Source organism: Crotalus tigris, unplaced genomic scaffold, assembly GCF_016545835.1.
Source record: "Crotalus tigris isolate CLP2741 ecotype Arizona unplaced genomic scaffold, ASM1654583v1 scf7180000024315.672297, whole genome shotgun sequence".
NCBI lineage: Eukaryota > Metazoa > Chordata > Lepidosauria > Squamata > Viperidae > Crotalus > Crotalus tigris.
Window position 1 is genome coordinate 105,662 of NW_024100487.1, and position 26,357 is coordinate 132,018.

At 40.7% G+C, this 26,357-nt stretch overlaps 1 protein-coding gene across 2 annotated transcripts; it reads right to left on the minus strand.

Moving 5' to 3' along the window:
- Positions 1–5,066: 5,066 nt before the first annotated feature.
- LOC120299801 (platelet glycoprotein 4-like) lies at positions 5,067–23,411 on the minus strand. Of its 2 annotated transcripts, none has more exons than XM_039325010.1 (12): positions 23,266–23,411; positions 19,152–19,312; positions 18,121–18,265; positions 15,733–15,909; positions 13,907–13,998; positions 12,633–12,679; positions 11,415–11,484; positions 9,621–9,808; positions 8,835–8,953; positions 7,706–7,779; positions 6,748–6,802; positions 5,067–5,602 (listed from the first exon to the last, which is right to left on the minus strand). In XM_039325010.1, exons 1-12 carry the CDS (start codon positions 23,383–23,385, stop codon positions 5,438–5,440), a joined length of 1,413 nt encoding a protein of 470 aa, XP_039180944.1. In that variant the 5' UTR covers positions 23,386–23,411; the 3' UTR covers positions 5,067–5,437. The 2 variants fall into 2 exon arrangements, with proteins under 2 accessions (XP_039180944.1, XP_039180945.1); XM_039325011.1 differs by lacking the exon at positions 23,266–23,411 and adding an exon at positions 21,430–21,533.
- Between the last annotated feature and the right edge of the window lie 2,946 nt (positions 23,412–26,357).

Consider the following 26,357-nt stretch of genomic DNA (forward strand, 5'->3'; position numbering starts at 1 on the left):
ACAGCACCAGAAGACAAGACAAGACAAGATAAGAAACAATGGATGGGAACTAATCAAGGAGAGGAGCAATCTGGAATTAAGGAGAAACTTCCTAACAGCGAGGACAATTAAGCAGTAGAACAGCTTGCCTTTAGAAGCTGTGGATGCTTCATCACTGGAGGTTTTTAAGAAGAGACTGGACATCCACTTGTCTGGAATGGTATTGGGTCTCCTACTTGATCGGGGGTTGGATTAGAAGACTTCCAAAGTCCCTTCCAGCTCTATATTCTATTCTATTCTATTCTATTCTATTCTATTCTATTCTATTCTATTCTATTCTATTCTATTCTATTCTATATTCCAATATCTATTCTATTCTATTCTATTCTATTCTATTCTATTCTATTCTATTCTATTCTATTCTATTCTATATTCCAATATCTATTATATTCTATTCCATTCCATTCCATTCCTATTCTATTCTATTCTATTCTATTCTATTCTATATTCCAATATCTATTCTATTCTATTCTATTCTATTCTATATTCCAATATCTATTCTATTCTATTCTATTCCATTCCATTCCATCCCATTCCTATTCTATTCTATTCTATTCTATTCTATTCTATATTCTATTCTTCCATTCCATTCCATTCTATTCTTCTATTCTATTCTATTCTATTCTATTCATTCTGTATTCTATTCTATTCTATATTCTATTCTATTCTATTCTATTCTATTCTATTCTATTCTATTCTATTCTATTCTATTCTATCTATTCTATTATTCTATTCTTCTATTCTATTCTATTCTATTCTATTCTATTCTATTCTATTCTATTCTATTCTATTCTATTCTATTCTATTCTATTCTATTCTATTCTATTCTATTCTATTCTATTCTATTCCATTTATTCTATTCTATTCTATATTCTATTCTATTCTATTCTATTCTATTCTATTCTAGTTCTGTTCTGTTCCATCTATTCTATTCTATTCTATTCTATTCTATTCTATTCTATTCTATTCTATTCTTCTATTCTATTCTACATTCCAATATCTATTCTATTCTATATTCCAATATCTATTCTATTCTATTCTATTCTATTCTATTCTATTCTATTCTATTCTATTCTATTCTATATTCCAATATCTATTATATTCTATTCCATTCCATTCCATTCCTATTCTATTCTATTCTATTCCATTCTATATTCTATTCTATTCTATATTCTATTCTATTCTATATTCCAATATCTATTCTATTCTATTCTATTCTATTCTATATTCCAATATCTATTCTATTCTATTCTATTCTATTCTATTCTATTCCATTCCATTCCATTCCTATTCTATTCTATTCTATTCTATTCTATTCTATTCTATTCTATTCTATTCCATTCTATTCCATTCCATTCCATTCCATTCCATTCCATTCCATTCCATTCTATTCTATTCTATTCTATTCCATTCTGTATTCTATTCTATTCTATATTCCAATATCTATTCTATTCTATTCTATTCTATTCTATTCTATTCTATTCTATATTCTATTCTATATTCCAATATCTATTCTATTCTATATTCCAATACCTATTCTATTCTGTTCTATTCTATTCTATTCTATTCTATTCTATTCTATTCTATTCTATTCCATTCCATTCCATTCCATATTCTATTCTATTCTATTCTATTCTATTCTATTCTATTCTATTCTATTCTATTCTATTCCATTCCATTCCATTCCATTCCATTCCTAGGTCCATGAAAATGTCATGAATTTCCAAACCTAGCTGACACATTCCAGACTCAGTCATAATCCACCAGCTGCCCTGTTCAGACGTTAGGCAAGATAAAGTAGTACAGAATTGGCAATAGTGAAGTCCCAAGAAGATTCACATTTGTGTGAAGCTTTTATTGCAAATTTTGTTAGCGAAGTTCTGAGATTGAAATAAGTCCAAGTCAAGAAGTTTCGGACTGACTTGAAAAGATTCTTTTTTTTTTTTGCAACGATGTGCTAATGCAGCTGTGAACACAGTGGCTCCCCCCCCCTTCCTGTTGCCTCCGCCCTTGGTTTAGTTGGCTTAACCCATTCAACAGCTGCTGTTGCTGGAGAGCAGTTCTTAGGGGGTTCAAATTATCCGCTGCCATGCAAATGGGTTCACGCCTCAGGAATCAAATGACCCCACCGGGACTAAAGCAACATACCAAGCGTGCAATTGATTTTGGACCCCTACAATTCCAGATGCAAAAAGCTGGCATTTAACACGTTCCTGAGTAGACAAAAATATACGACTCTTCTCTAAAGAGAGACATTTTTCTATCAGAGAGTTGTTGGAATCTTAGCAAATGTCAACAAGTGACATTGAAGGATCTCCTGGACATTCTAGATATCTAGACCAAGACATCTAGACATCGAGCACGATCTAGACATCTCGACTAAGATTTTTCAAACTGGGTTACACTGGACGGGGTTCCAGGAGAAACTACAGGCAAAATTGTTCAGACATAGTTGACTTCCCGCCCCTAGAGTTTTGCCTCTTGGTCGAGGTTCAATCTAGAAGCTGTTTTGTTTTGACTTAACAAGATTAATGGTCTAAAAAGTTTGAAGCTTCTTATCTAGACCAGTGGTTCTCAACCTTTTCTTCAACATGGACCTCCTTTAAATACCTTTTGTGGCCACGGACCACCAAGACTTAACTCAAGATTTAAATTATAATATTTGTTCAAGCCTTCCTGGAACCCCTGTGACAATATCACAACCCCTAGAGGTCCATGGACTACAGGTTGAGAACCACTGACCTAGACCAGAGGTCGCCAACCCCCGGTCCATGGACCGGTACCGGGCCGCGGCATGCCAGCAACCAGGCTGCACAAACAAGCAAAGCCCCATCCACAGGATGCAGGCAGCACACAAAACCACGCATCCTCCGGTCCACGGAAAAATCTCTCTCCGTGTTACTCAGTGGTTCTCAACCTGTGGGTCGGGACCCCATTTGGGGTCGAACGACCATTTCATGGGGGTTGCCAAACAACGCAGTCTGCCATTTTTCCCCCCTTTTCCTTAGCTGTGCTACTCCCTTTTATTCTATTGGCTTTGGAAAGCCAATAGAATAGACTCTCTTGAATAGAGTCTAATTCTATTGGCTTTCAAAAGCCAATAGGAATTGTCCAGGCTGCCTCTGCCCTGCTGAGCCCGCCAAAAGTCCCATTCTGCAAACGGTGCTGCACCAGTTGAGTAGTCCTCGACTTACGACCGGTTGAGTAGTCCTCGACTTACGACCGGTTGGGGGGTCGTGGCATTAAAAAGGTTGAGAACCACTGGTGTAACTGGTCCCTGGTACTCAAAAGGTTGAGGGCCTTTGATCTAGACCACTGCTAGATAAAGCAGAATGAAAATCTGCTCTTCTCAAGTATTCTGAAGGAGCTGGCAGATGTGATCTTGGAACCATGGAATCATCTTTTTCAAAGATCTCGGACCAGTTGGATGGTGAAGGACCCTTGTCTCAGTTCTGAAAGACTAACCAAAAATCTTAAAGCTGCATACTGATGTGGCTTCTTTTCAAATGTCCCAAGCTGATTTTAATAGAGAGCAAATATAATTTACACCTCTCTCTCTCTCTCTCTCCCTCCCTCCCTCCCTCCCTCCCTCCCTCCCTCTCTCTCTCTCTCTCTCTTTCTGTGTACCTCAACCAGAAGAAGCGATAAAGTACAACCCAATGCACAGCAATTGTACCAAAATCAGAAAAAAAAGTAGAATGAATAAGTGAGTGATATTAACATAAGTGATATGTTAATACAGAAATACTTAGTCCTTTAAAATACTATTAAATCTAGCCATAGAAGCCATCCATTGCTCTATCTTCTCATTTTTAGTACACGGGGTTATTTCAATGTGTGTTTATAAAATATGCTTAGATTTTTAATATTGCATCAGATAAGTGCATTGGAGTATCAAATGCCGATAAAAGAAAAACATGTAAGACCATCTATCAGCATTAATTACAGTTTCAAATGTTCACGTTGCAAGCATCGCAATTATTCAACTGGTCTTCAAAATGAAATACAATGAGTGAAAAGCAAAAGAAGAATATCCATCTTTTTATTCGTTTGACAATAATAATTTTGATCTTGAGATAAATTACTTGCTAGTAAAGTTATGTTGTTGCACCTAAGGGCTATTATAATTTTGACTTTTGCTTTCTGATAAAAAAAAAAAAATCCATTTTCATGGAAATGCAGCATTGCCCCCAGCTGGCAAATACTTGAACTGCACAGTCTTGCCACTGGCCAGTCCCATAGCTAAACAAAATACAGGAATACATCTGTTTTCCTTTCAAACAAAAAAAAAAAAAATCCAAATTGCCTATTTGCAGTTGAAGGATATACTTTCCATGGATGAAGCCCAGAAGTGAATTGCATTTGATGTTCAACTAGAGAATCCTTTTAAGGTTTTCCACTCTCTGTTCTTCAAATGTATGAAGTGAAAACGTCAAGAGTATAAAAATAAAAAAGTCACTTGGTTAAAAACAAAATTTCTGATTAATGGGTCACAGGTTACCCTCGTCTTACAACAATTTGCTTAGTGACCGTTTGAAGTTGCAACAGCACTGGGGGAAAAAAAGTGACTTATGATTGATTTTCACATGGCCGGCCGTAGCAACAACCCAGTGTTGTTCACATGTTCAAAATTCAGACACTTGGCATTTATGACAGTCGCAATGTCCCCCTGGGGTCATGTGATCCCCTTTTATGACCTTCTGACAAGCAAAGTCAATGGGGAAGCCGGATTTACTTAACAACTGTGTTCAGCGGTGGGATTCAAATACTGAACAACCGGTGGATGTAGGCCTGGGCCTCCAAGGCCTAGAATGGACTTCCGGAAGTGACACCCACGCACTTCCAGCAGGCCATTCTAGGCCTGGAAGGCCTCCTCCAGGCCTCTGAGGCCTAGAACAGACATCCGGAAGTGGTGTGCATTCAGCCAGTTCTCTGAACTCCATAAAATTTAGCTACTGCTTCTGCCGAAGTGGTGCGAACCGGCTGAATCCCACCACTGACTGTGTTGCTCATTTAACAACTGCAGTCATACACTTAACAAATGTGGCAAGCAAAGTGGTGAAATGGGGCAAAACTCAAGTTAACAAATGTCTGGCTTAACAACATAAATTTTGGGCTCATTTGTGGCCCGTCAGTCAAGGTCTATCTGTAGTGCTGTCAAAGCACCTGTCAGCTGCAATGGCACCCTCTGGAGATGTTTAATGTTTAGGATATTGCCTAAAACCTGGGCAGTTCAAGAATTTGATCTTCTAGTTGGAAAGTTGGCCTGGAGATCCATTGTTCTTTTCTTGCTGTTTTTCTTGCTTCTCGCTATTTTTTTTTTTTAATGTCCAATGCCACCCAGAATCTGGTGGAGCTGAATTAATTTATCTAAATTCCCAGTCCTATTTTAGATTACTTATTTGGGACTCTTTCTTTTGCAAGCGAAAAAGGCAATGAGGAATCCCAGGAACATCACAGAACCAAGAGTGATGAGCACTATTTGAATGATGTTCAGCAACTTGATCTTGTCGGTCACTTTTGATCGGAAAAGTTCTGCTTTCTCATCACTGATCACAGCCGTCTAGAGGAAGGGCAGAAAAATATTTAGCATCAGAAGAACACTGGCTCAATACTCAACACTCCAACCCCAAAGAAGAGCTATCTTGCAACAAAGATGATCAGGGGACTGGAGGCTAAAACATATAATGAACGGTTGCTGGAATTGGGTATGTCTAGTTTAATGAAGAGAAGGATGAGGGGGGACAGGATAGCAGTGTTCCAGGTGTGGCCTTACTAAGGCTTTATAAAGCGGTACTAATACTTGACGTGATTTTGACTCTGTGCCTCTGTTTATGCAACCAAGGATTGTTTTAGCTTGTTTGGCTGCTGCCACACAGTGTGTCTATCACACAGTCCTTTCTGCATTTCCAAGAAGATTCCACAACCATTTGCACTCTGATTCAGATGACCTTGAGGGCACAGATACAATAGTGGCCAAAATTGTGGAAACCTTTTGGGGAAAGTGTATTTTTGAGGTTTGATGGCTAATAACACCACTTTTTTTTGGGGGGGGGAGTAGTACCATAAAATGATATATCAATGGAAAGATCATTTAATCGAGAATGTAATGCAACATAGTTTGTTCAATTATCTGTACTGTGTTCTATGAAAAGGTAAAGCCAGATAACCAGAAAAAGGAAGCACAACTTGCTTAGGTTGATCTCAGGTAGCTTTCCTTCATCTGATTGTAGCCAATGAGCAGAAGCATTTAGAGAGCCAATCGGGTGTCCTCTTGTTTTGGCAATGAGCCAATCAGATCACAGTAGGATCCAGTGATTGATGTCCTGTATTGAAGCTGAGAGGAGGACATTGGTCAGTGTGTTATGTGATGGCTATCACGTTGGCTGGGGTTTTTTTGTGTGTGTTCTTTCATTTAGTGAGCTTGTACAACATAAAATTAAAATAATGGTGCAAAGAGTTGGCTGGTTGCCCAGAAAGCGATGTAAAATAGTATTATTAAGTGAACAAGGCTACAGTTATAAAGAAATTAGAAGAAAAATGGGTGGAAACTTAACCAAAGATGGCATTTCTACTGGACACTTTTCCCAAAAGGTTTCCACCATTTTGGCCACTAGTGTAGTTGGTTCAATCAACAGTGATCCCAGATTGCTCAAAGAATCAGACTAAAAGGAAGGATTACAGCAATTGAAAAAGACACCCACTGACCTCATTCAGCCATAAAATAGGAAAGAGAAAGCGATGCTTGATGTTTTTTAGGACTCTGCAGGAAACAAAAATATATATTAAAAATGCAATATTGGAACAGCTCACTTTGGGCCGGCTGTCTTGTGAAAATGCAAGAAATAGCTACATTAATTTGAATTCTATACTATTTTTCTTGGACCCTGATTGAAATTGCCTTGTGGAGAAAAATGCCTGCTTCTACTTGGTCCCTCCTCCAATTCTAACCCGATTTGAAATGTCCACATTTATTTAAATTATTGCCTTTGAGTAAAAAGCTAATGGCATTTTCAAAATATGCAAAACACAACAAGGAAAGGTCTCATTTTGGTAGCCAAGCACAAACCTTTCTCAGAAGTACGGACAAGGTCAACAAAGCAGATAAGCCCTTATCTATAAGGTGGATGGAACTGTCTCAGATGAATGAGATTGGTGGATATTAGCTTGGAAACCTCTCCCTTTCCCCTCAGCATGGCTGGCTCAGGAATTCTGGGAGTTGGAGTCCACGAGTCATAAAAGAGCTGGGGTTGCCTACCCTTGGCCTAGGGAAAGCCAGCAGAGGGGGAAAGCTGGCTGTGAACAGGCTGAGGCGGATGGTTGGGGGCAAAGTGGGCATGGCCAATGGTGAGAGCCTAAAGATCCCATTCTGAAAGGGGGCGGAGCTTGAGTAAGAATGTCATGCCTGCCATTTTGTAGAGGTTGACTTCAAGATGCTGCTGTGCATAAGCCCATTCTCCTAATAAGCATATATGTAGAACAGTGTTTCTCAACCTTGACAATTTTAAGGCATGTGGACTTCAACTCCCAGAATTCCACAGCCAGCATTGCTGGCTGTGGAATTCTGGAAGTTGAAGTCCACATGCCTTAAAATTGTCAAGGTTGAGAAACATTGATGTAGAACAATCCATTGGCCGACGTTTTCCCAATAATAGTCAAGACTTACGTGATTTTTGAATTCGGTTGCACCATTAAATTTAACTGCAGCCTTTTGGCAAAGTGCATGGTAAGCCCTGTGATCTAAAACAGAACAAATACAGAGAACTTCATGGGTGGGAATATTCAAAGATTAGCAGCATTGAATAGGAAAATAATGCATACAGATGACTCAAATGCTGAGTTTAGAAGCGTTTCCCCAGCACTGGAGAAGGTTGACTCCCAATTAGCCAGGAAACCATAGCTGCAGTATCTCACTTGTTTCAGGGATGTGATTGCAATTAATTGGAACTGGATATTCATCCATTCTGAGATGGATGTTTGTTTTTAAGGTTGGTGTGCTTTGCTTTTTAAATGTGCTTAGAATAAGCAGCAAAAAAAAAAAAAAAAACCCAGAAGCCTCCTTGAAGTACAGGCTGATGGGCCCTTGAAAAATCTTCATGCAATGAAGGAGAATATTTGTAGCTCAGGGTTGAAATGAGGCATCAGTGCTAGAAGGGGGGAGGAGGAGGAGGAGGAGGAGGAGGAGAGGAGGAGGAGGAGGAGGAGGAGGAGGAGGAGGAGGAGGAGGAGGAGGAGAAGAAGAAGAAGAAGAAGAAGAAGAAGAAGAAGAAGAAGAAGAAGAGGAGGAGGAGGAGGAGGAGGAGGAGGAGGAGGAGGAGGAGGAGGAGGGGGGGGGGCTGTGGAATCCTTGATGCTGTCTGAGCTTGGTTGTTTCCTTGCAGACATTTCATTACCCAACTAGGTAACATCACCAGTGCTGGGAGGAGGAGGAGGAGGAGGAGGAGGAGGAGGAGGAGGAGGAGGAGGAGGAGGAGGAGGAGGAGGGTTGGATCCTTGCTCTCTAAGCTTGGTTCTTTCCTTGCAGACGTTTCATCATCCAAACTAGGTAACATCATCAGTGCTAGTAAGCAAACAGCCCTCCTTACTAGCTCTGATGATGTTGCCTAGTTAGGGTAATGCAACATCTGCAAGAAAACAAGCAAGCTCAGAGAGCACCAAGGACTCCTCAGTCTTCATGCAAACTGTGGACTAGGAGAAAACTTTTCACTTTGGTGCACAAACCTGAAAATTAACTCCAAGGGTCTCACTCTAAGACAGAGGAGGCATGGATACAGATTTAATTAGCAGTCACTTACTGGTTCCACATCCAGAAAAGTCCTGTGTTCTTCCATATTTGGCTTCAGTCCCTCAACATATTGAAAAAATTCCTCACTCACTTGTAGGAAATGGGGCAATGTGATGTAGACTGGTTTACCTGCAGAAATAAAAAGGAAATGAAGATGGTTAACAAGTCTGGATCATAATGTTCCATTCTACTACCGAAACTGAATGGAAGAATGGAGATCTTTCTACCTTTGGGATAGCAGCAAACCACTTGGTGAACTTATTCACCAACTACAACCCTAGTAAGCTTGGCAGATTGGACATGATCCAAATCAAAACTTCAGAAGGAAGAAGGAAAAGAAGAAGGAGGAGGAGGAGGAGGAGGAGGAGGAGGAGGAGGAAATGTTTGCAATGGACTTTCCTCTGACTACAGCCATGTCACAAAAATTATAAGGAATAAAAGTTGTGCGCTGAGCATGGATTAACAAGGACCAGGCTACACAAATAGAAGGGCCAAGCATTCTGATTCTTGGACCACCATGGAGCAGAAGATAACCTTGGCTAACAGAGATAAAAGGTTCCTGCTAAGTACATTTTTCTCCTTTGTATCATCTCTGAGATTCAACATGTGGCCCTGTTGGGTGTGGATATCAACAGAAGATTTCAAAAGACCACTGGCTGAGCATGCAATCAAAAAATGCCGAGTCCTGATTTGGATGCTACGAAAAGTCACACGTGATACAGTCAAGATTCCAGCTTTTTATACAATTTCCATTTCAATTAATCCTACTCAATCCCTCCTCTTTTTCCTCTGTTACCTCCTTTGCAGGAGCTGACATCCAGAATTCCCCGTATTGAGCAGTTCCGACTCAGCTCCATTTCGTTGCAGAAGCATATATTATCAGGGTTGATATCTACTGAGGCAAAAGCCATTGGTGAAATAGGGAACCGATAAAGAAGGATCTCTTTCACTGTCTTCTCAGTATCAAATGTTGCGGACATAGACCTGCAAAAAAAAATATATGAAGTAGCGCTATGAAGGATCATACGCCATGATTAAAAAAAAAAAAAGACCCACCAATCTTGTCGATGGAGATTCTCAGTCATCCAGGTCATGGTTGTCCCAAACTATGTTTTTTCCAAAAGGCAACTGGACTTCGTTCTTCCTTGAAGACATTTTGTCTCTCATCCAAGAAACTTCTTCAGCTCTGCAGAACTCCAGAATTGAAAAGGCTTCTTGCGTGAGAAGTGAAACATCTTCAGAGAAAAACAAAGTCCACGTTGCCTTTTGGAAAAGCCTTTGGGACATCCACCAATCTTGTAGCCACCAATCACATTTTTCCAAGAATCGGTTGATCGTCTAACACAGGGCACTCCAACTTATGGACTTCAACTCCCAGAATTCCTCAGCCAGCTGGGATTTGAAGTCCACAGGTCTTCATGTTGGCAAGGTTGGGGACCTCTGATCTAACCTCTTGGATCTCATCCCTTGATCAAAATGAGGGGATCTTCGATCAGATCACTCTCCACCTGGGTGAGGTAGGAGCGACTGGCATCTCACCAAGGCAGAACCAGAATTGGCACCATTCTTCGGGGAGGCAGAAGTTCTAAATAGCCATATAAAAACAAAGTGTCTTCTCAGATGGCCTTGAAATCTAGAACTTTGCAAAGAACCCCAATTGGTTCCCGAAAGAATGGAGATGGTAACGAAGCGGTTAAGGTCTATGAATGCTAACAGTTTGAGGGTAAACTGGATTTTGAGTTACAATTTTAATAGAGAAGCTGCCAATCCCTCTTGTTCAATTAGACAGCCCAGCTTAATTAACTCAGATGTCCTGCCGTTGAATGTTGCTGATTTTTTAAAAAATTTTATCCCAGGTAGTCCTTGAGTTACAACCATTCATTTAGCAAGCCGTCAAAAAGTTACAAGTGCCCTGAAAAAAAAAGTGATCTAGGATTGGTCCTCGCACTTATGACCATTTCTTTATCCCCATAGTCACGTGATTAAATTTGGTCATGTATTTATGATGGATGAGGCAACCTGGGATTGGATGATTGCTCTTTGGGTCCTTCCAAGCTGGCTTCCAACAAGCAAAGTCGATGGGGGAAGACACATTCTCTTTATGAGGCTAAAACATATAAGGAACATTTGCTGGAATTGGGTATGTCTAGTTTAATGAAGAGAAGGACGAGGGGGATAGCAGGCTTCCAATATCTCAGGGGCTGCCACAAAGAAGAGGGAGTCAAGCTATTCTCCAAGGCACCTGGACAAGAAGAAACGGATGGAAACTAATCAAGTAGAGAAGCAACCTAGAACTAAGGAGAAACTTCCTGACAGTTAGAACAATTAACCAGTGGAACAGCCTGCCTCCAGAAGCAGTGAATGCTCCAACATTGGAAGTTTTTAAGAAGAGACTGGACAGCCATTTGTCTGAAATGGTATAGGGTTTCCTGCCTGAGCAGGGGGTTGGACTAGATGACCTCCAAGGTCCCTTCCAACTTTACTATTATTATGGGTCATCAACCCTGCCTCCCCACGTTGTGATCATATATCAAGAACTACCTATATTTTGGAATGAAAGGAATGGCCTCATTTGCTCAAAATCCTTTACCTGCAAATATCTGCGGAAAAGAAATACAGCACTTCACTCTTGTCGACAAACGGGTGGAACGACGCTGCATCTGTTGAGTTACAATCAGAACATGTTGTGAATGGTGAGCCTCGCAGCTCGTACAAAATTGCTGCATCTGAATTCAAAGCACGGCTTTACAACTAAGGTTGGGTCTGACTGATTCCCGGTTCATCCAACTCAGCTCTTCAGTTCTAACGGTTGGATGATCAGAGGCCAAGGCAAGCCTTCGAGAACTAAAGAAATAAAGAGCATCTTCTCCTTCTTACAAAGGCAGGTTAACATTTTCTTTTTCTGGAGTTTACACACCTAGGACCTGAAGGCAAATTTGGACTCGTAAAGAGCTTCAAGCTGGAAATCTATTTCTAGAGCCTTAGTCAGGATTGTGAAGTTTCTTTTAACCTTAACAATGAACATTGATGGAGCAACGTTCCAAAACAGTGTTCTTTGCAATAGTGGCAAATATCTGTAGCTATGGGGTAGGGTGTGGGGGAACGTTCGTTCTCCAAGCTTGTGGGTTGGTTCCCTAACCAGCTCCAATCACACTGGGGTTGTTTGTTGTCGGTGTGGGTAGAGCAACACTAAAATCATCAACCACACTACCACCCACCACAATCGTGAGTTCTTAGAAGCCTGGCACTCCACAAGCAATTCCATCAACAGACACATGGACATACAATCAGCTTATGAACCCCTTAGAATTCAAATCAACCACACAGCCAGCCAGCGATGGCACCAACCCTCAACCATCCTTCACAAGGCCCCCTTCCACCAGCGGTTCATCTCCCAATCAATTTCTTTAAGCTGACAAAGTAATATCAACCTTAAATCATTTACCGTAAATGCCGGCGTATAAGACGACTTCCGCGAGCGCTGAAATCGGCGCCAAAGACGGGGGTCGTCTTATACGCCGAGTCGTCTTATACGCCAGAAATACTGGTAGTTTCCGGCGTATAAGACGACGTTCTAGGAATGTGGCCCGGCTATAAAGACGGGGGTCGTCTTATACGCCGGGTCGCCTTGTACGCCGGCATTTACGGTAAGTCCATTAGACAAAATTCTAATTTCATCCAATTAATTATCATACCCAATAACATCCATATTATCAAACAAAAAACTCTGTTTTAATGCATGCCAAAATGTGTGTTGGGTGTTCTACTCAGAAATACATGTTCGATATTGTTCCATTGACAGACTTACCGGTGCCATTCACCATAGCACAATAACTTTGCCAGTATTCAACGGTCCTAAAAAAAAAGAGAGAGAAAAAGAATATGCAACTCAGTTGCTTGCCATGCAGTTTTCCCAGCTAAATATTTGTTTTCTGAAGCTAAGGGAAGTCTGGGAATTCCAGGTCAGAGTACATTTTCTGTTCTCAAGGTTTTTTATAATCCCATCCCTTTGAAAAAAAATAATCATTTATGTTAAGATAGGAGGAATGTATGTGTAAAATAATAAACAGCCTCCTGAAAAAGCAAGACTAGGATAGTATTTGTATAGCAAACATAAATCTGATTGACTGCAGTAGTGGCCAAAATTGTGGAAACCTTTTGGGAAAAGTGTATTTTTGAGGTTGGATGGCTAATAACACCACTTTTCTTTGGAGTAATAGCATAAAATTATATATCAATGGGAAGATAATTTAATCAAGAATGTCATGCAACATAGTTTGTTCGATTATCTGTACTGTATTCTATGAAAAGTTATAGCCAAATAACCAGAAAAAGGAAACACAACTTGCTTAGGTTGATCTCAGGTAGCTTTCCTTCATCTGATTGTAGCCAATGAGCGCGAGTGTTTAGAGAGCCAATCGGGTGTCATCTTGTTTTAGCCATGAGCCAATCAGATCACAGTAGGATTCAGTTATTGATGTCCTGTATTGAAGCTGAGAGGAGGACATTTGTTAGTGTGTTAAGTGATCGCTATCAAGTTGGTTGGGTTTTTTTTGTGTGTGTTCTTTCATTTAGTGAGCTTGTAAAACGTCATAAAATTAAAGCAATGGTGCAAAGAGTTGACTGGTCGCCCAGAAAGCGATGTAAAATAGTATTATTAAGTGAACAAGGCTACAGTTAAAAAGAAATTAGAATAAAAATGGGTGGAAACTTAACCAAAGGTGCCATTTCTACTGTAGACTTTTCCCAAAAGGGTTCCACAATTTTGGCCACTATTGTATTTGGTTTGAGCAACTTTCATTTGTTTCATGGACTAATCTTGGCTTGCTTGTGACTGGACTTCTTTGGGACAATTCTGAGTCTTGCTAAAGGGAATTGATGGGGAAATATTAATAAACTGATTTCATCATAGTTATGTGTGTGTGAGTGAATGGGGCAGTTCAGCCCCAGGGAAATCTGACATATATAAAAAAAAAGACAGATCCTGCAAGAGTTCACAAAACAGAACGTAATTGCTAAACTAAGCCATTGTAAATTTTGAAAATAAATAAATATAGCTGCTTCTTCTGAAATATTGTATACCTGTTGTTTTTATAACTGTGTATAATTCCCGTCCGGCTTATATTGTTTTTCCCACTGTAAATTCGGTAAGGGCCATCAGATGTGTCATTCAACTTGAACAAGAGAAAAGAGACAGAACAGGAAATCTTATTTTTCATCTTGATTATTAAGATGATTTTTTTAGTATTTAGTATTTAAAAATCTACTGTCCAAAATCTAAATTATGTCTAACATTCTTAGTTTTCTGATTTTAGCAGCCTTTTTTTTTTTTCCTGTACCTAGGAGATGGGGACCATCATTTCTGAAGTAGGGTTCGGCTAAAAATTCAAACAAGGAATTTTTTTGGTCACAGTTCAAGAAACAAAAACTTTCTGAAGATGCCTGAGTCAACTTTTAGACAAAGCATTCGCATCTTTTAAAAATAACCCAATTCACTAAACTCCCAGGAACCTCAATATGGTGATATGGAATTGATCAATATTTTAATATTGCCTTGTATGACAAAGATGAAAGTAGTGTATGGGCATTGATAGTTCTACCTCCTTAATAATTAATCCATTTTTTTCCTCCTGCCTTTGAATTAGCATTGTCACTTTTGCAATAATTAGAATTTCTAATTGCCATGTTCTGAATGTTGATCATGAAAAAATTGCCAAGGTTTTCACTTCCTATCCACCCTCCCATTTTTCCGGTTTTCACATTATCAAAAACAAGGTTGAAATTATGAGGCAATCACAGCCATAAAACTATCAAGATATCGACATGTATATAAAATGATGGATCAGGATAAATTCAAAATGCATGCAAAATAGCCCTGAAATCAGTTGCAGAAAAATGGAATATTTTTCTACCTAATCCTTTCACTTCTGAAATAATGCTAGTTAATTAGATGTTCAAGTTCCCGGGGAGGAGGGATTGAAAAAAAAAATTCAAACACCCACAAAAGACACTTTTTGCAGACCAAAAATAACTTGAGAATAGAATAGAATAGAATACAATACAATACAATAGAATACAATAGAATACAATAGAATACAATAGAAAATATGGAATAGAGTAGAGTAGAGTAGAGTAGAGTAGAGTAGAGTAGAGTAGAGTAGAATAGAATAGAAAATATGGAATAGAATAGTAGAAAATATGGAATAGTAGAGTAGAATAGAATGGAATGGAATGGAGTGGAGTGGAGTGGAGTGAAGTGGAGTGGAGTGGAGTGGAGTAGAGTAGAGTAGAGTAGAGTAGAGTAGAGTAGAGTAGAGTAGAGTAGAGTAGAAAATATGGAATAGAATAGAGTAGAAAATATGGAATAGTAGAATGGAATTGAATGGAATGGAATAGAGTAGAGTAGAGTAGAATAGAATAGAATAGAATAGAATAGAATAGAATAGAATAGAATAGAATAGAATAGAATAGAATAGAATAGAATAGAATTCTTTATTGGCCAAGTGTGATTGGACACATAAGGAATTTGTCTCTGGCGCATAAGCTCTCAGTATACATACAAACAACAAGGCGATAAGTCATAGATGATAATCATAGTTAGAATCATTAATGATAAGTTACAAACAATCATTAATAAATCATAAGAAACCAATAGGAAAAGATAGTAGGAAAGATGAGAAGATGGAGGCCTCCAACCTTCCTGAATGGATTATTTACATCTGCATTTCTACAGAGCTGGTTTCTGCTTGGGGGAGGGAGATGTGGGGCTATTAAGAAAACTAGGCATGCTTTTCTGCCTCTTTAAGATCCTTTGAGGAAATATATTTTTCTGCCCTTTTAATATTTGTTTCTGTGGGGGGGGGGCGCTGACTTCCCACCAATTTCATCACCTTTGAGTTTATACTTACAGGATAGAATACTCCAACAACTTTATCAATGCTTTGTATTGGAATTAATTTCAGGAATGGATCTTCATAGCCCCAAAGTATTTCTTTCACGGTTCTAGTTTGGAGAAATTTTGATTTTGATTGTTGTATAAACATATTCAGTAACTGAACTGTATTCGGATACAAAACGGGTGCAGCCTGCAGGAAACGCAAATACATTAATAAACTTTTGATACTGGGATGGAAACAGAAGGAAACTTTTCATAACAGGATTGAATTAAATCTTATAAATCTGATCAAATCACAGAATGGTTTACAGTTTCCATACTTAATATGTACTAAGGAATTTGATTAATGTCAATACCATGAGACGAGCATCACAGCTAAATAATAGTTTAAAATAAATGAATACAATAACATATTCTGCAAAGCACCAGAAGGCAAGACAAGAAACAAGGGATGGAAACTAATCAAGGAGAGAAGCAACCTGGAACTAAGGAGAAATTTCTTAACAGTGAGAACAATTAACCAGTGGCACAACTTCGGAAGTTGTCTGTGCTCCTTGACTGGGGGATTTTAAAAAGACATTGGGTAGTCACTTGTCTGAAATAGTATAGGGTTTCCTGCTTGAGCCAGGGGCTGGACTAGAAGACGTTGAGACTCTAGAAAGAGTGGAGAGAAGAGCAACAAAGATGATCAGGGGACTGGAGGCTAAAGCATATATGGAACGGTTGCTGGAATTGGGTATGTCTAGTTTAACGAAGAGAAGGACGAGGGGGGACATGATAGCAGTCTTCCAATATGTCAGGGGCTGCCCCAAAGAAGAGGGAGAAGCTATTCTCCAAAGTGCCTGAAGGCAGGATGAGAAGCAACAGATGGAAACTAACCAAAGAGAGAAGCAACCTAGAACTAAGGAGAAACTTCCTGACAGTTAGAACAATTAACCAGTGGAACAACCTGCCTCCAGAAGCGGTGAATACTCCAACACTGGAAGTTTTTAAGAAGAGACTGGACAGCCATTTGTCTGAAATGGTATAGGGTTTCCTGTCTGAGCAGGGGGTTGGACTAGATGACCTCAAAGGTCTCTCCCAACATTATTATTATTGTTGTTGTTGTTACCTTCCAGCTCTATTCTGACTGATTGAATTGTGCTTATAAATGGGTGTATATCTCCACTATTATTCTGATTGATACTTGCATAGGACATAGAACAGAGGTCCCCAATCTTTTGGGCATCAAGGACCAGTTCTGTGGAGAAAGATTTTTCCACGGACCAGAGGGAGTGTGGTTTTGTGTGCTGCCTACATTCCATGGATGGGACTTTGCTTGTTTGTGCAGACCGGTTGCTGGCATGCCACACCCCGGTACCAGTCCACAGAACAGTGGTTGGGGACCCCTGACATAGAAGACAAAATTATTTTTAAAGCTTCTTGGAATAAAATAATACTTCTGCTATGAAATCAGAAGGGCAGGAAGAGAAGACCAGTAAGAACAAAAGCCCAAGATCAAACTGAGTGGTTGAGGATGCCTCATTTTGATGAAAAGCTAAGAGATGGAAATGATGCCATAAGAATGAGAAATATATGGATTTCCAAGTTTTGCTGAGCTGCTTATCCTAGTTCCCCTTTACGATTAACAAATTACCAACATGTGTTGTTGTTGTTAATTGCGAAGTCGTGTCCGACCCATCGCGACCCCATGGACAACGTTCCTCCAGGTCTTCCTGTCCTCTACCATCTTCTGGAGTCCATTTAAGTTCACACCTACTGCTTCAGTGACTCCATCCAGCCATTTCATTCTCTGTCGTCCCCTTCTTCTCTTGCCCTCCATCTTTCCCAGCATTAGGCCCTTCTCCAGTGAGTCCTTCCTTCTCATACCAACATGTAGTAATGCCAAATTTCTGGATAGCCCAATTCATTCATCCCCAACATCAAAGAAATGGTTAAAGGAGAAGATCCTTGCAGAATACTGAGAACATCCAAGTCCATCTGCTTATTGATTTATTATTGAAATACAGGTAGTCCTCGACGTACGATCACAATTAAGCCCAGAGTTTACGTTGCTAAGTGAGAAATTTCTTAAGTGAGTGTTGTCCCGGTTTACAACTTTTCTGGCCACAGGTGTTAAGTCAACCTGGCTTCCCCCATTGGCTTGTCCGAAGGTCACAACAGGGGATCATGTGACCCTGGGACACCGCGGCCATCGTAAATACGAGTCAGTGGCCAAGCCTCTGAATTCTGATCATGTGACCCTGGGGATGCCTGCAATGGTCGTGACTGAAAAACGGTAGTAAGTCGTTTTTTTTTCCAGTGGCGTTGTAATTTTGAACGGTCACTAAATGAACTTGTTGTACGACGAGGACTACCTGAACTCAAGAGGACAGGAATCTGATGGGAGGGTTTCGCTTACCACAACAGCAAGGTTGACAGTGGTAACAGTGTCATTTTCTGTCCCAACGGACATATCAGGTTCAAAAAGAAAAATGTTTCGCAGGAAGTAAGACAGGGTGCCGTCTTCATGTTCAATGATGTTTTCCTTGGGCATATATCGCATCCTTGAGGGAAAAGAGATTCCATGTTGGTTGTTAAATGCTGACACAAATCAGAAATAAGTACAGCTCTCTTTGCTGGCAGAGAAATGGATATTTGACTTTCCTTTCCTTTCCTTCCTCTCCTCTCCTCTCCTCCTCTGCTCTCCTCTCTTCTCCTCTCTTCCCCTCTCCTCCCTTTCCTCCTCCTTTCCTCTCCCTTTCCTCTCCTCTCCTCTCCTCTCCTCTCTTCTCTCTTCTCTCTTCCCCTCCTCTCTTTCCTCTCCTCTCCTCCTCTCCCTTTCCTCTCCTCTGCTCTGCTCTCCTCTCCTTTCCTCCCTTCTCCTCTCCTCTCCTCTCTTCTCTCCCTATCCTCTCTTCCCCTCCCCTCCCTTTCCTCTCCTCTCCTCTCCTCTCCTTTCCTTTTCTCTCTTTTCCTCTCCTCTCTTCTCCTCTCTTCCCCTCCCCCTCCCTTTCCCCTCATCTCCTCTCCTCTCCCTTCTCCTCCTTTCCCTTCCCTTCCCCTCCCCTCGCCTCCCATCCTCTCCTCTCCTCCCATCCCCTCTCTCTTCCTCTCCCCTGCCCTCCTCTCTTCCCTTCTCCTCTCCTTTCCTCTCCTCTCCTCTCCTCTCCCTTCCCTTCCCTTCCCTTCCCCTCTCCTCTCCTCTCCTCTCCTCTCCTCCAGGTAGCACTAACGACTCACTAAAACAATGCAAATGACCAACTGTCTGCAAGGAGTATAAATCTTTCCATTCCCCACTATCCAATCAAAGCTAAAGAAGCTCCTTGGGTGAGAAGCAAAACGTCTTCAAAAAAAAAAATCCCAAGAAACTCCAGTTGCCTCTTGAAAAAGCATCTTGGGGAGTCCTGTTCCATCTCAGCTCTTTAATCCCTCTTCCATGTCTTCACCTACCGGTAAGTGTAAGGACCTTTCTGCTGAAGAATTGGAGTGGAACCGTTCGCCATCACGTCCTCTGGGTTCTGTACATCGAACAACCAAAACTGTCGGTAGATGGGACTCCCTGGAACCAAAAAGTTCTCGTAGGCAGTTGTACCCTTTTCAATGACAGTTTCCTGTAAAGGAGAATAACAACAACACTGAATATGTTTTGTTCGTCCTAAGTCCATCACAATATAACTCTTTTCAGACATCGTTTGCTCGAAGAGAGAGTGGCCTAGATAATATTTCCTGGATGGGTGAAATTTCAACTGATAATGGTTCTTATTTCACAGCAATACAGGTAGTCTCAACTTAACAGTTCATTTAGTGACCTAAATTACAATGGCACTGCAAAACCTATGGCCAGTTTTCAGGCTTACAACCATTGCAAGCATCTCCGTAGTCATGTGATCAAAATTCAAGACCCAACTGATTCATATTTAGGACGATTCCAGCATCCTGGAGTCAGGGGATCTCATTTTCTGACAGGCAAAGTCAATGGGGAAGCCAGGTTCACTTAGATAAGATAAGATAACTTTTATTGTCACTTTTTTCTTACTGTGGGCACAACGGCACACATCAAAAATGAAATTTAGTTGCCCACTCTCAAAGTGAAACACATACATGACACACACCTAAACATACTATGAACAACATATGTATAGACCCACACCCCTACATATACATAACAAATAAATATTAAATACTGTCCATCTTGAATATATAATGGAAGGAGGAAGATTGAGAGTTCACAAGGTTAATGCTGTATGGAATGAAACTGTGGTTGAATCTGGATGTTCTGCTACGGATACCATGAAGCCCCCTTGTCCCAGAAGGCAACAAGGAAAATAGATCATGAAGAGGGTGTGTAGTGTCCCAGATAATCTTACAGACCCTGCTCAAGCAACTCCTCTGTGCTATGTCCTGGATGGGAGGGAGGGAACTGCCAATGATCTTTTCTGCCGTCCTCACCACTCTCTGCACCGCCTTCCTGTCTGAAGCAATGATGCCTCCAAACCAGACTGTGATGCTATATGACAGGATGCTCTCAATCATCCCCCTGTAGAAAGTGGTCAGGACAGGGGAAGGAAGATGTGCTTTTCTCATGCGACGCCGAAAATGCAGGCACTGCTGAGCCCACTTCACCAGTTTCTCACTGTTGAGCAATCAAGCCAGCCTATTCGTTAGCTGCACACCCAGGAATTTGTTGCTGGTAACTTAATGACTGTGCTACTAATTTAACAACTGCTGTCAACGCTGCTAATGTCGGACATTTTTGCATTGACAATAGATGGAAATGTAGCCATTTTCTTCCTTTCGCTTTTAGAGTTAGATGATGCTGGGGAGGTGGGGATGTGAATGAGAGCCCAGCTAGACATAACAACACTGAACCTAGTGTGAGAATCAAGGTTGTTGAAATCAGAGCTGATAAAGAATTGGAGGGCTGGAGAGCTGGAGAGGAAGTCCGTGCTTCAAGCTAATTGGGGAATGTGATTTATGTCTGTAAATTGGAGGAAGGAATCGTGCTTTGATACTATGTGCTCAGGAGAGGGGAATTCAATTTTTGGCTTCAATTATGTAAGTGCCGATATTCTGCTACTCGAATAAAGATCCTTTAAGGTAAACAATGCCTCCAAGTTCCTTGAAGAGTTTCATCTGTTGGAACCATGACAACTGCATTGATTCACTTAACAAACAACCCAGTCATGAGTTTTGGCCATGGTCCATAGCTTTTGCAACTTTAGTATTAAAATTAAAATACGCTCATCGTTATTGAGAAAAGCTATCTAAGTACTTGCTAAAATTCAACAATGACTTGATGGCACATAGTGTAATCAATCCCTCATCAATGCTGAATATCATCATTCTCTTTCCTTCTTACAACATCATAGCCCTAGATATTATTATCTCTCTAATCTAATCTTGCAACATTAAATATTCTTAAATCAGAGTTAGTGACCTTCCATCTGTTGTTTTATCAGCAGTTATGAGAGTTGAACTTCAGTCTTTATAAGATAGATAGTTGGAGGTGATTATCTTCAAGGCTATCATAATCCAAAGGAAATCATTTTAGAAGGTGGTTTATAAACTAGGCTGATTTTGCCAAATAGTCAGCAAGAGATTTCAAAAGCAGGTATTCTCATTACCCAAAAATGAAGGTGACTTTAATTATTATTCAGAAATCAGCAAGCCAATAATACTTTAATGTTTTTTCATAACAAACAAGAACCAGAGGGTTTTTTACCCATACCTTGTGTAATAGTTGGCTAGGATCACACTCCATGTTGTTGTTAGTTGCGAAGTCATGTCCGACCCATCACAACCCCATGGACAATGTTCCTCCAGGCCTTCCTGTCCTCTACCATCTTCTGGAGTCCATTTAAACTCACACCTACTGCTTCAGTGACTCCATCCAGCCATCTCATTCTCTGTCGTCCCCTTCTTCTCTTGCCCTCCATCTTTCTCAGCATCAGGCTCTTCTCCAGTGAGTCCTTCCTTCTCGTTAGGTGGCCAAAGTACTTGAGTTTCAACTTCAGGATCTGGCCTTCTAAAGAGCAGTCGGGGTTGATCTCCTTTAGGACTGACCGGTTGGATCGCCTTGCAGTCCAGGGGACTCGCAGGAGTCTTCTCCAGCACCAGAGTCCACATGCCTTAAAATTGTCAAGGTTGAGAAACACTGTTTTAGGTGAAGCTCCTGATCCAGCATCAGTGCTGGAGCTCCCCGTGAAATATTACATCCAAAGAGATGTAAGCTAAAATGATTGCGTTATTTGGTCCTGGATTGTGACGAATAGAACAAGGAAGAGCCTGTAGCATTTTCAGCTGTATCTTTTAAAAAAAACATTTAAAAAGTTTTAGAATTTTAAGGCTGCGAAGGCATAGACATCACATCGTTCTTAGAAATGTACAACCATCTTCCAAGCCTAAATCAACTCTTTGAAAGCTAAACATTTAAACTCTTCATTGTCCTCAAGTTTTGGATGAAGTTGCCACGTTTCTTTCTACGTTATGCTGAATGTGGTGATCAGTTTCAATTGGTTGCTTAGAACATAGAATAACATGGTTAGAAGGGACCTTGGAGGTCATCTAGTCCAACCCCCTGTTCAAGCAGGGAAACCGTATACCAGTGGTTCTCAACCTGTGAGTCGGGACCCCATTTGGGGTCGAACGACCATTTCACGGGGGTCTCCAAACAACGCAGTCCGCCATTTTTTCCCCCTTTTCCTTAGCTGTGCTACTCCCTTTTATTCTATTGGCTTTTGAAAGCCAATAGAATAGACTCTCTTGAATAGAGTCTAATTCTATTGGCTTTCCAAAGCCAATAGGAATTGTCCAGGCTGTCTCTGCCCTGCTGAGCCCACCAAAAGTCCCATTCTGCAAACAGTGCTGCACCAGTTGAATAGTCTTTGACTTACGACCGGTTGAGTAGTCCTCGACTTACGACCGGTTGGGGGTCGTGGCATTAAAAAGGTTGAGAACCACTGCCGTATACCATTCCAGTCAAAACATTGTCCAATCTCTTCTTAAAAGCCTCCAGTGATGGATCAGCCATAACTTCTGGAGGCAAGTTAATTGTTCTCGCTGTCTGGAAATTCCTCCTTAGTTCCAGGTTGCTTCTCTCCTTGATTAGTTTTCATCTCTTGTTTCTTGTCCTGCTTTAGGGTGCTTTGAGAAATAAGTTGACCCCCTCTTCTCTGTAGCAGTCCCTCAAATACTGGAAGACTGCAATCAGGTCGCCCCAGTGCTTCTTTTCATCACACAAGGCATAATTCCTAATTCTGCCCTCCCTGTCTACAAATGGTCGGTCAAAGGAACATCTGAATATCTCACTTATTTCTTTACTTTTCATCCACCACCACCACCCCCTCCACACACACCAAAAGAATTCCATTTGGAGAACCAATCATCCAGGAAAATCAGCAGATGTGGGTCCCATTCCTAATGTCACAGAAGCCAGCTAGTAGCAGATATGAGGAGAAACAGCCCAAGGATGCTGGTGGCACCCCTTGTTTACACTGTAAGTAAAAGTTGAGAAGAAAGGGAGGGAAAGAACTGCAAAAAGGCAGGAGTTAGAGGTGTCTCTCACCTTTTTTACTGTGTCCTCAACGAGGTTATTTCCAACTGGGATTAAAATTCCTCCCAGGATGGCTAACGCAGCCCCAATGATTGTTCCTGTTAGCAAACCACAGTTTTGATTGCACCCCATCGTGCTTCTTCACACAACTGCAGATCGCTGCAGCAGCTCCTTCTGTTTCTTTGACGTCTTACAGGTTTTTCCTCAAAATATATCTCGGGGATCTCTAAGGCAGCTTTGAAAAAGAAGTTAAAGTGCAAAGTTCGGCATAAACTGCTCAGTGGAAGTTCACTGAGAAACACGCCATGGGGGAAGGGGAACAATTACAACTTGGAATATCAAACATGAAGAGTCCACATAATTGAAGCCTGGCTAAATTGAGAATGACAAAGCACTTTTGGTTTAATAGCAGAGTGAAATTTCCTTTTTCTTTTTAGTAGATTGAGAAGTAACGATCAGTAAGTAATCATTTTGGACTGGATTGTCCCCCCTTTTTTAAAATCAGTCCACATTTTGATCCAGAAGCTGTGAGAGTCATGTGAGAAGGAGTCCTAAGTCATTTTTTTAAATATTTCAGTGCCATCATAATTTTGAATGATCATTAAATAAATGCTTGTAAGCTAGTAGCAGTAACAGTAACAGACTTGGAAGGGACCTTGGAGATCATGTAGTCCAACTTGCAGCTCTTGCAAGAGACCTATACTATTTCAGAGAAATGGCTGTCCAGTCTCTTCTTGAAAACCTCCACTGTTGGAGCACCCACAATTTCTGGAGGCAGGTTGTTCCACTGATTAACTGTGAGCAAATTTCTCCTTAGTTCTAGGTTGCTTCTCTCTTTGATTAGTTTCCATCTGTTGCTTCTTGCCCAGCCTACAGGTGCTTTGGAGAATATCTTGACTCCCTCAGCTTTGGGGCAGCCCCTGAGATATTGGAACACTGCTATCCTGTCCCCCCCCTGTCCTTCTCTTCATTAAACTAGACATACCCAATTCCAGCAACAGTTCTTCATATAATTTGAGTTCACCAAAGTGAACTCTCTCTTTCTTTCTTTCTTTCTTTCTTTCTTTCTTTCTTTCTTTCTTTCTTTCCTTCCTTAGATTAAGATTAAATAGATTAAGTAAGGCCACACTTGGAATCCTGCATCCAGTTTTGGTCACCACAATGTAAAAAAGATGTTGAGACTCTAGAAAGAGTACGAGAAGAGCAACAAAATGATTAGAGGATTGGAGGCTAAAACATATAAGGAATGGTTGCTGGAATTGGGTATGTCTAATTTAATGAAGAGAAGGACTAGGGGGGACATGATAGCAGTGTTCCAGTATCTCAGGGGCTGCCCCAAAGAAGAGGGAGTCAAGCTATTCTCCAAAGCGCCTGAAAGCAGAACAAGAAGCAACAGATGGAAACTAATCAAGGAGAGAAGCAACCTAGAACTAAGGAGAAACTTCCTGACAGTTAGAACAATTAACCAGTGGAACAACCTGCCTCCAGAAGCGGTGAATGCTCCAACACTGGAAGTTTTTAAGAAGAGACTGGACAGCCATTTGTCCAAAAGGGTGTAGGGTTTCCTGCCTGAGCAGGGGTTAGACTAGATGACCTGCAAGGTCCCTTCCAACTTTATTATTATTATTATTATTATTATTATTATTATTATTATTATTATTATTATTATTAAGCTGACACTTGTATTATTTGAGTACGATTACACTAGAATGCTTGCATCTCACAAATAGCAGAAATAGAGAGATTTCAAGAGGTACATTTTGGGGAATTTGCTGCCTTGGAAACTTCAAGGACTGGTCCATGGTGCTACTAAGACTCAGCTGGGGTTCAGAACACAGAACATATAATAATAGGATTGGAAGGGACCTTGGAGGTCTTCTACAGATCTCCAAGAGTCCTGCTGCTGAAGTGGCTAGAATGCCGCACTGCAGGCTACTTCTGCTGAATCCTTGCTGCCAATGGTTCGGCAGTTCGATCCTGACCAGCTCAAGGTTGACTCAGCTTTTCATCCTTCCAAGGTTGATAAAATGAGGACCCAGATTGTTGGGGGCAAGACGCTGACTCTGCAAACTGCTTAGAGAGGGCTGTAAAGCACTGTGAAGTGGTACATAAGTCTAATAGCTATGGCTATTCTAGTCCAACCCACTGCCCATGGTAGAAGATTCTATACCATTTCGGACAAATGGGTGACCATTCTCTTCTTGAAAACCTCCATTTAAAAGTCCTTCCTACCCTACTTCTTCATCTGGGCTTTCAGTGGCTGCCACAGCTGCATATTTCAAATTCACCCTGGAAAAAAATATATATTTGCAATAGTCTCCTGAAAAGATTGCTTCCAAAGATAGCAGTTTGAAGGTTGCATCCCCATTGCCAGTTCAAAGATTTGCACCCAAATATTAATTCTTAGCTTCTAATGACAGAAGCCAAGGAAACATTTTTTTTTGTGCATTTTCTTCAACGCTGCATCATTGTCTTCAAATCAATGGACCCGTAGCTGGAATCTTAGAAGATGTTTTATATAGTATATACATAAATAGAAGAAGCTATTGAGCTACTCCACTGTGAGATATCATTAGAGTTGGGCCTAGCACTGATGATGTTGCCTAGTTGGGTCATGAAACATCTGCAAGAAAACCTCCATAGCCCTCTTCCTTCCTTCTACAAGCCCCACTCCCTTCTAGCACTGATGATGTTGCCTAGATGGGTCATGAAACTGCTATGCAGGTGCTGAAGTTTTGCTTGATAAAAAATAGAGGAAACCAGAACTTGCCTTCAAGCTTTACATTTTTATTCAGCTGAACAAAGACAGGCGTCTCTAAAAAAAAAAGAGAGAGAAAAAGCTCCAAATATCAGAAAAGCCTTATTTTCTATACCTTCTTTGATTACATAAGCAATTCACCCAGCAAAGCTGACGCACATAAGATGAAGACTTCGCCCTTTAAGGCCGGCGCGTTGTAGATAAGAAGGAAGTAGCTAAAAATGGTCCCTTTGGGTTATTTCCCAAAGTCACCATATGTTAGGATATTGGGTGTTTCCTTTGTTGTCCTTTTATGACCTGGCATTCATGGTTCTGCAAGTGGCCAGAGATAGCGGGGGCCATCTGC

What these genes read in the sequence shown, in the direction of transcription:
- LOC120299801 (XM_039325010.1), bottom strand. Translation starts at nt 23,385, where the DNA reads ATGGGGTGCAATCAAAACTGTGGTTTGCTAACAGGAACAATCATTGGG. An exon ending in CTGTCAACCTTGCTGTTGTG is followed by an intron (nt 15,910 to 18,120) that starts GTAAGCGAAACC and finishes CGTTTCCTGCAG; the next exon opens with GCTGCACCCGTTTTGTATCC. An exon ending in CTATTTTATGGCTGAATGAG is followed by an intron (nt 5,603 to 6,747) that starts GTCAGTGGGTGT and finishes CCCTTCCTCTAG; the next exon opens with ACGGCTGTGATCAGTGATGA.